Source organism: Vigna unguiculata, chromosome 2 (assembly GCF_037176805.1).
Source record: "Vigna unguiculata cultivar grain cowpea cultivar isolate G323 ecotype 2 chromosome 2, ASM3717680v1, whole genome shotgun sequence".
Lineage (NCBI taxonomy): Eukaryota > Viridiplantae > Streptophyta > Magnoliopsida > Fabales > Fabaceae > Vigna > Vigna unguiculata.
In genome coordinates this window covers 1,628,179-1,638,183 of record NC_140793.1, presented here as the reverse complement: position 1 = coordinate 1,638,183, position 10,005 = coordinate 1,628,179, and the positions used below count along the sequence as shown (strand labels likewise).

The 10,005-nt window shown below is 36.3% G+C and overlaps 1 protein-coding gene across 1 annotated transcript; it reads left to right on the top strand.

Annotated features, from left to right (window-relative positions):
- Positions 1-268: 268 nt before the first annotated feature.
- Positions 269-5,237, top strand: LOC114166229 (myb family transcription factor MOF1-like). The gene is made up of 6 exons (XM_028050937.2): positions 269-557; positions 972-1,048; positions 1,138-1,174; positions 3,461-3,590; positions 3,965-4,193; positions 4,715-5,237. The coding sequence occupies exons 1-6, from the start codon at positions 431-433 to the stop codon at positions 4,994-4,996; spliced, it is 882 nt and encodes a 293-aa protein (XP_027906738.1). The 5' UTR covers positions 269-430; the 3' UTR covers positions 4,997-5,237.
- Positions 5,238-10,005: the final 4,768 nt, after the last annotated feature.

The window sequence follows — 10,005 nt, the reverse complement described above, 5'->3', positions numbered from 1 at the left end:
ATGAGCAAGCAAAACAACATATATCAGAGTTCAGAAGCCTCCTCGTGATTATTTTTTGGTTTCGTTTCTTTGATTTTTTACTCTTTCGTTTTTCCTTTTTGTCATTTCGCTAGCTGCGTACACGCTGGAAGCAGCAACAGCACCTACCATAAGGTATTATCAGTGACATGTTCGGGAATTTGCAGGACTTCTTCCCCTGTCATGTCCTTTTCTCTCGATATTTTCCCCTTTCACTATGATGATTCTGTGTTCTCTTCCTCATTTTTTTTCTCTTTTCCTAAGGAGAAAAGCTGCATGCATGGCATGCTTTTTTCTTAATCCTCTCTTCTTCTTCTTCTTATATAAGGACCTTCAAGTTGTGGAGCACGAATGGTAATAGGGGTGTTTGGTTTCACAACTGGAAAGTGAAGCTCTTTGAGGAGAACACAAAATGGGTAGTTGTGGAAGAGAAGGTGTAGTGAGACAGTATATAAGATCAAAAGTCCCTCGTTTAAGATGGACCCCTGAACTTCATCGTTGCTTTGTTTATGCCATTGAAACTCTCGGAGGTCATCACAGTGAGTACATTGTTTTCACCAAACTACAAATTTTCTATGCTTTTGTTCATAGTTTCTCTCTCTCTCTCTCTCTCTCTCTCTCTCTCTCTCTCTCTTTGCTTTTCTTAGATCCCATAAACACAAGGACAAAAAGCTTAATTATTACATGTGTTGTTAATGTTAACTTTTTCATCAGAATTGAAGCCTCACTTTATGTAGAAGGAAATGGGGGAATCGAAAGACAGACAAAAATAATAAATGTTGTAGATGACATGAGAAAATGAGGTAGAAAAATAAATGAAATGAGATAAAAAAAGTAAATGTGTGTTGGCTATTTTCTTCGTTATCTTTGTCTGATTTTCATTACTACATACTATGATGAATTTGTAGTGAAAGATTTACCATTTTTGTGCTTTTTTTTATTCATATGTGCAGAGGCAACTCCTAAGCTTGTTCTTCAATTGATGGATGTTAAAGGGCTCACAATTTCACATGTCAAGAGCCATCTGCAGGTTGGTTTTAATCTGCTTAATTAACACAAAATTGGCAATTTCATACATTAATTTGTGCTTCTTTATTCCTCTTTTTCAAAAATAACCAGATGTACAGAAGCATGAAAGGTGATTCCTGCAGACAAGGTACCAATACGTTGTTCATTTGACCTTTCTTTACTGAAAAACACTATTGCTCTTCAATACTTTCTGCTACCCTCATCTGCCTATGCTTTGTGTTCATAAAGTCATGTTTATCTACGGATTTTGAAATATAATAATGAGAATATGTACATTAAGAAAAGTTAAGGTTTTATATATGGTAATTATGTTAATATGGGCATCAATCATTCTTTCATTACTCTAAAATATTACCTTTTATGTTGCATATTTTACATGAGTTATCAACGTATATATACTTGTTTTGGTGATCCAAATTTATGTGGTCACATACCAGCTTGAAATAGGACTTGCCAATTGAAAAATAACACCTGCATATTTAACTAAACTAACATAAAGTTTTGTATATTCTCAAATAGAGAAGACATTCTGATAATGATAGAAAGTGTCTCCATAGCATTCCTTTTTATGGTTTACATAAAAGAAAATGGACTCATCAGATCGATGGAAGAGAGAGAAGTCTCTTACCCACTTTTACCCGCTTTTGGTAAAAAAAAAAAAAACTTTTTTATCATAAAATAGTGGAGAAACAGGGTAAAAAAAATATAAAGTGATATGTTAGACACCCTATTTTATTTTTATTTTTATCAAAAGGGGTTGTAAAATGAAAGTAAAAGAAATGAACAGTGTCAAAGAATCATTTTTGAATTTTGTTTACCTTAAGTGTTCTTATTTATAAAGTAGCTAGGATGAGTTCTTCATCTCCTGGTTTATAAAGTGATCCATTATTTAAAAATGGATTTTTGACATCTTGCAATTTTACGCTGTGCCCCTTACGTTTCCCTTTTATGGTTAACACTGTACAAAAGAAAGAGAAAAGGAAACATTTCCCATTTTTTCAGTATAATAAGAAGAAGAAACCCACTTCAAAATTTCTTTTATTTTTTCTTTATAACCAAGATGAGTTTTTCCTTAATTTTATTGAGAAAAAATATTAGTTAAAGTGAAATGAATAGCTTGGTTGAAGCATTGATTGGTGAACAGGATTAATATTGATGATCTGCATGTCGTACATTGAATAATGTAGATGCTTTCTGCATTTAAAGCATGCAGGTATAGACTCACTCTATCGATGGTTGTTTCTCTTATTGGTTAATAGTTTGTGGTTGAAAAGCAGAGCAAAAAGCTAGCCTCCATGCATGAGTTTAGCAAATTCTCAACACCAATGTTGCTCATTAAGTAGTCCTTTTCGTGTCTATAGTTGATGCCACAATAGACAAAGGAGAATCATAAACCATTCTGCTTTTACCATCTTATAATGGTATTTTTATGAAACCCACGACTTTTCTGCTTTCAACATTTAATATACCTTCATTAATTAATTACCTCTGTGTGCAAATCCCATTGCTGCTTTAGTTTCACCCATCTCTAAACTTTTCATTCTTCCTCCAATCATATTATTTTAGTGTAACTATTCATCAACTTTCTAAATAACTACTTTTGTATAAAGAAATCTAATAGCCATCACTTTTTTTTTTTGGGAAATCTTTAATATAAAAAATTAAAGAAAAATTGATAAAAATTTTAATATTAGTTATTTAGTGGGATATAAACATAATAAAAGTAATTTTTATAATATAATACTCATTATTTCTTTTATCTTTATTATATATATATATATTAAGAATTCAAATATAAGTTAAAAATTTTGTATTGAATAGAAATAAAGTGACATATGAGTAAAATAAAACTCGCAAACATGGAATGTTATGTTGAAAATAATGGTAGATTTTGTATGAGTAATTTTTTTACTTATTAGTGATAAACCTCTCGAGTCTATCGTTTTGAAAAATTTTAAATTTTCCGAGTGTATCTTCCTAACAATTTTTCAATAATGATACGAGTGAACCAGCTTTACTAACAAACATGTCTTGCGGTAAAAAAATTATTATAATATCTTGTATAAACAACTCATAATTCATTAGAGTTAATCGGTATATTATATTTTCTTAGAAAATTTTTAAAATATTTATTTTTAAACTTTTTTACCCGTATAAACAACCCAAAATAATTCTCTTTCCCTCCATCTTCATTCCATCCTCTCCGCCAATCAAAGGGAACGGTACATGAAACATTTTTGTTTTTGTTTTTCATGCATATAGTTGAAATCCCAGAATCTTAAAAGAAGAAAAAGGCTACATGCAGTTTCACTCTAACTAACGATATTTTGTTTCAAAGTGTTGAATGTTTTCACTAAATGTTATTCTACTTTTAATTCCTTGTCTGATGGTTATCGATGGTTATCTGTGACAGACAAGACTTCCACCCAACATAGAAAACAACGTGATGATGAAGTGGGTGATGTTGGTTTCCACTATTGCTTCAAATCCATTGGAAAAGAATCTGATTCCCAACCCAGCTGCAGTGATTTCTCCCTTAAAAGGTCAGCTTAACTTCATGTTTCAAATAAACAATACAACAACTTTATACAATTTTTCAATCACAGATCAACATGTATACAAAAATCTCATTATTTTATACTTATTATTTAGAAAGTACACTAAAAAAGATGTATGATTAGTCAAGAATATGTAACTTTTTTTTTTTACTCTAATAATTAAAAAACTCTGGGTTCTTTGCTTATTGAAATAATTTCAAACTTTTCAAAGGACTAAAAAGTGGTACAACATAAGTAAAGTAACAAAACAAAAGTGGTTGGTCTTTGCTTGATCTCTGACTTTTCTGAGGCAACTTTTACTTTTAAGCAAGAAAAGAAAAAGAAAAATATGAAGTAATTAACGTTTGGATTCTCCACAGAGCTAGAATCGAGAAGACAAGTTTTCTCTCATCAGGATTCCCACAATGCAGCCAAAGAATATGTGAAGCAGTACTCCCAAATCCATACACTACTTTTTATGATTACCTGCAGAGCATGGCTGAGCAGAAGGGAATAAAGAAGATTTGTGCTGCTTCAATATTTCAGACTCAATCCCTTTCCACAACCTTTCTTCCCATGCTACCAACCCAACCATCAGATTTCCTCCAGGTACTCTTATTGTAGACACAATCTATCTATCCTTTTGTACTTCATCTGTCCTTCTTCAACATTAATTATACACCTTCAAGTGGATTGTAAAATTGGTTATGGCTTTTCAACTAAAGTTCTTGTTTTAGATTTAAAAAAAAAAATCTCAAAACCAAATTTCTTGGTAACAGGACCCGCTTACCCTACAAACATAAACTGAAAATGACAGCCTCCTTGTGAAAAATATCAATTCAAATCATCAAAGTTAACTCTTATACTTTCTACATACTCAGAGATAATCATCTTCAACTGTTCCTTACTAAATGCCGTGGAGAATTAGTCTCTTTGATACTTACCCATGTGCTTTGTTCCCTTAATATTGCCCTCTTTGTCCATAGTTTGTGCATATAACAAAAACATGTTAGACCCATTTTGGTTACAAAGTCCACGTGAATAAGTTTCTGCAGAATGAATGAAAAAAAAAAAAATGGCCTTGTCACTTTCTGATGGGTGCTGTGTTCCTTTCTCACTATGTTGGACAGGTTGCCTACTTAAATGAGAAACAGCCTTTGAATGAAGTTGAGAAGAGTTGTAGGGTACAAGCAGAGGATGAAGACATGGGAGGCTGTGAGTTGTCACTGTCCATCTCATTGCCTCAGCCATATCCTTCTTCTCAGAGAAGTAATGCTTCTTCAGTCAGCGAGATCAGTGAGGCCTTTTCATTATGCCCTAAGTTTAACAACAACAACAACAACTACATGGGATGTTCTACTTCTTCTAATGTTTCAAACAAAGTTAATGTCGACCTATCTTTGGCCATTTGAATGTCACCTTCATTTTACAGATGAATAGTGGTTTTAAGGAGCATAATTACCTTCTTTTTATGTATTCTAGAAGAGTTGAATCCAGTGTTAGCATACCAAGAAAATTGCTGTTATCTCTTAGAAGGGTGTGTTCAAGATGAGTGTGTAACTGTTCGGTAAAGTTCTATAATTTAATTTCATTGTTGTGACATGTTTTGATGTAAAATTATAATCGAGATTAATTTAGGTTCACGTTTTTGTTTTTATAGCAAATTAAAATTAGTTTTACCTGATTCTAAAATGAAGGTATCCTGAACTTGTATCAGCTCCGACCCATCCATGTTAAATGCGTAACAGCCGTGACGATGAACGTGAGATTCTGTGATGACAAGCCCCTTCATGAAATTTTGCATCAACAATGTCTCAGTGTGTAATCTCTTGACATAATGAAGAGAGAAATCTTCTGGGATTTGTTGGATGCTTTTAGAGAGAAACCTGTGATAACTTGCCTATTAACATTTATTAAAAATAATAATAAAGGTATTAGAAGTGGATCTGATCCGTTTTCTTTTTACCTCCCAATCTTTTACTATTTAACATCAATGAGAACTTGTTATGCTATGTCACGGTTTCAACAAAATCCTAATCCCAGTTAGTTTTGGGCTAGTAAACGTGGTTTAAAGGTTTCTTCACCATTCTGTAAATTCATTAAGGTATCAATTGGTGAGATATGATTTGATTATTTCACTAACAGTCTTTTTGCATCTTAAATCCAGGAATGAACTTTTCAAAAGCTAAAGAAAATTCGAACCTGAAAAGCATAAGCTGGGTGAGGCAAGACCATGATCCCACATTACATTATTTCCAATCTTTATTCATACAAAAGACTAATCACTCTCTATGACTAATTTTTATTTTAAAAAAAATAATCACTGACAACTTTTATTGCATATCTCTACCTTCTAACAACATTTTTTCCTTCAACAAGACTTTGCTTATACTCAAACCAACTATTTTGGTCTTCTTTTAAACATGCTCAGGAATTGATAATGCTGCAGCCTAATATATTTTGCAGACGGGCCTAAACATGTTGGGCAGATCGATCTGCATTGCAACTCTTATTCAAAACTTATTCACTTTTCATAATATTTTTTTTTATGTTTTCATAATTCAAATAAAATACAATACATAACATTCATAAATTTCAAACAAAGTCCAAATAACTCATTTCAATAGTGTTAAATGTGAAACCCCTTTTAACATTTCTCTTTCTCCGTTAGAAGAAACCATCATACTTCACTTCCTCATCCTCTCTACTCCTCAATTCTCTCCCAACCTCTCTCCTCAAACTGTTGCCACCTCACTGTCTGCCTGTTTTGTGCTCAGATTCTGGAAGGACCAACCCAACAGGACCCTCTACAGCTTCCTCCTAGGTAGGTTCCCTCTCTATTTTGGTTCAATTCCAACTAGGATCACTAGTTAACCTCTGAATTATAGGTCTGATTGTGTGATTCTCCCTTCTCCATGTCTTGGTGATGGTTTCTCCATATTAAATTGAGATTTCTGCCCTCTTGCAATTTACTTGACTCCACCAAACTGAATTCTTAGGAAAAAGGTAAGGGAAGCTAACTTTTCACTCAATTTTCAGGTAAAATGTGTCTCTAAGTGATTGGATTGCATGATCATGTGTTTAATTGATGTTTGGAACTGCTTGTTGTGTGAAATTGAGTTTTGAGTGAATTTGCGTGGCTCTGCATGTGAAGAACATATGGGAATTGAGTTTTGTGTGTCTTTCTCTTTTGCAATGATCACCCTTAATGATTGGCGTGAGCAACCAAAAGTGCAGGTGAGGATACACCCCTCCTGGATAGGAGTTGAGTAGTGTTTGAGCACTTCCAACAGTAGCTTTCACCCTTTGTTTTGATTAGATGGTTGGGTGTTTTGTAACCCCTTTCTTAGTTAAGGTTGTATGTATAGGCAGTACATGTATGGTTAACTAAGGATGACTGTATTGATACTTTATACCGGCCTATTCCTATCATTTGCTTGAATTATCATAATATAATGTTTTGTTTGATAGCATAAAAACTATTAAACCGGAATGTTACATTTTTGGTATCAAAGCGATGGTTCCTTTAGGATCTGTAGGTGTGAGCTTGTTTAGTTTCTGTTGTGTGTTCCTCGTAGTGTCTTTGGCATGGTTGTGGTACTTGTTAGCTAATCTGATGGTTCCTTTGTTGTGTGGTCAGAGCTATGGCACCTAAGCCTCCTCCTCCTCCTATTCCAAACCTAGATAATCCTCATTTGGTGGGAGCAATTGAGGCGATGATTGCAGCCATGCAGCAACAGAATGCTAACATGATGAATCAACAAATCCTAGCTTTGCAACAGATGAAGTCTGCAAGACTAGCAGCAGAGGCGACTCAGTAGAGGCACTTGGAAGACCTGCATCAGCTAGGAGAAAATCGTTCGGCAGCTGGTTCTTCCCAAGCTTCACTACCACGAGTGCAAGAGTGGAGTTTGGAGGATTTCCTACAACATCATCCATCCCGTTTTGATGGCAAGGTTAGCCCAAATGGAGCCGATCAGTGGATGCGGGACATGGAACGAATCTATGATGCAAAGAGATGTCCTGTAGAGAACAGATTAGCATACACTGAGTATCTTCTTGCTGGAGAGGTTGTGCATTGGTGGTCCAACATGAAGATGATGTTGGAGGATAGTAGGGAACCCATCACTTGGGAGTTGTTCAAGAAGAAGTTCAATGTTGAGTACTTCCCAGATAGTGTGAGGTACGCAAAGGAGGTTGAGTTCTTGCAGCTGATGCAAGGAGACATGTCAGTATCGGAGTACGCTGAAAAGTTTAAACACTTGGGCAGATTTCACACCTTAAAGATGGCGGAAGACTAGCAGTGTAGAAAGTTTGAGAATAGGTTGAGAGGTGATCTCAAACTCATGGTGGCTCCACTCTCTATCAAGGAATTCCCTGCCTTGGTAGAGAAGGCAAGAGTAATGGAGAAACTTAAGGCTAAAGTTGAAGCTCAGCAGAGGTCTCAACAGAAGGTGGGAGGACCATCTAGGTCCACGAGCAGACACGACGATAGGAGGAAGCCATACTCTAGGCCTCAGCCTCAAGGGCCTAGGAGGTTTTCACATCAGTCTCAACAGTCTCAGCCTTCTAGGCCACAGTGCTTTCATTGTGGGGGGGCCCGTCTGAGGAGTACTTGTCCCCAGCTCACTGGTAGGAGAACATGCCATAGGTGTGGCCAGGAGGGCCACTTCATCAAGGATTGCCCAGCTGGTAGGATTCCAGTGTCGAGGCCTCCATCACAGCCTCAGCCACATCAGACGAGGGGAGGTGCGAGACTATAGGCAGTTGGTCGGGTGTACGTCGTGACGGGTGCAGAGGCAGCTGGATCAGGTAACCTCATCATCGGGTCTTGTGTGATAGCTAGTAGGAGCTTACATGTTCTGTATGATTCGGGAGCGACACACTCTTTTGTGTCGGAATCTAGAGTGGTAGAGTTGGGTCTTTCGGTGAGGGAGCTCCAGTATGACCTAGTGGTGTCCACGCCTGCTTCTAGGTTAGTCAGAACCTCGATCGTGTGTGCTAGGTGTAAGATCGAGGTTGAGGGGCACAAGTATAGGGTAAACCTTATCTGTTTACCTTTGGAGGGGTTAGATGTCATTTTGGGAATGGATTGGCTATCTACCAATCACATTCTCATTAACTGCAACGAGAGAAAGGTGTTGTTTCCTAGCTTGGAAGATGAAGACCTGTTGATGTCCTCACAGTAGGTGGATAAAGCAATGAAGGAAGGATCTCAGTGTTTCATGATTCTGACTCAATTGTCCATTGAGACTGAAGGCGGATATATGGAGACACCTGTGGTAGGGGACTTCACAGATGTGTTTCCTGAGGACGTGCCTGGCTTACCCCCTTCTAGGGAGATCGAGTTCTCCATTGATCTGGTGCCAGGAGCAGGACCAGTGTCTATAGCACCCTACAAAATGGCTCCTGCTGAGCTAGTAGAGTTGAAGAAGCAGATTGGAGAGCTGCTAGAAAAAACAGTTTATTAGACCTAGTGTATCACCTTGGGGAGCGCCAATGTTACTGGTTAAAAAGAAAGACGGCAGTTCTAGATTCTGTGTGGATTATAAGCTACTAAATAAGTTAACCATCAAGAACAAGTACCCTCTGCCAAGAATTGACGACTTGATGGATTAGTTGCACAGTGCTGTAGTGTTTTCCAAGATTGATCTGAGATCAGGATACCATCAGATTCTAGTCAAGTCTGATGATGTGCAAAAGACCGCTTTCAGGTCCAGATACGGGCATTATGAGTATGTAGTGATGTCGTTTGGTGTGACTAACGCCCCCGCCTTGTTCATGGACTACATGAACAAAATCTTCAGGCCATTCCTAGACAAGTTCGTGGTGGTTTTCATCGACGGCATGCAGAGCATTTGAGAACAGTTTTGAGCATACTGAGAGAGAAGCAGCTGTAAGCAAAGCGGTCAAAGTGTGAGTTCTAGATGACTTCAGTCCAGTTCTTGGGGCACATGATCTCAGCTCAAGGCATATCCGTGGATCCATCTAAGGTGGAAGCTGTGTTAAAATGGGAGCGCCCTAAGTTAGTGACTGACAGTGGCGGAGCATTGTTAGGGCAGGGAGAGGCCATGGCCCCCCAAAGTTTTAATTTTTTTTTTATATTATAGATATTAAAAAATATATTATAATTAAATCAAATATTTTATTTCTTTTATAAACATAATAATTAATGTTAATAAATAATAAAATATAAAATTAAACATAATAAAAAATAAAGAATAAAAAGATTTATAAGATATTTTTTTATTTTTTTATTTATTATGGTTTGAATTTCTCACAAATTGTTCTCATATCCCACTCTCACCTGTTTTTTCTTGTTTTTGAAGAGAAAAAGATCTATTATTTTTGCTCTTATTTCTCCTCTGTCCTCTTCCATTCTCTTGGGAGAAAAGAAGAGGGTAATTCTTTGGTTTCAATT

Coding starts and splice junctions, on each gene's coding strand:
- LOC114166229 (XM_028050937.2), top strand. CDS start 431: ATGGGTAGTTGTGGAAGAGAAGGTGTAGTGAGACAGTATATAAGATCA. Junction 1,049..1,137: donor ATGTCAAGAGCCATCTGCAG/GTTGGTTTTAAT, acceptor AAAAATAACCAG/ATGTACAGAAGCATGAAAGG. Junction 1,175..3,460: donor AGGTGATTCCTGCAGACAAG/GTACCAATACGT, acceptor TATCTGTGACAG/ACAAGACTTCCACCCAACAT.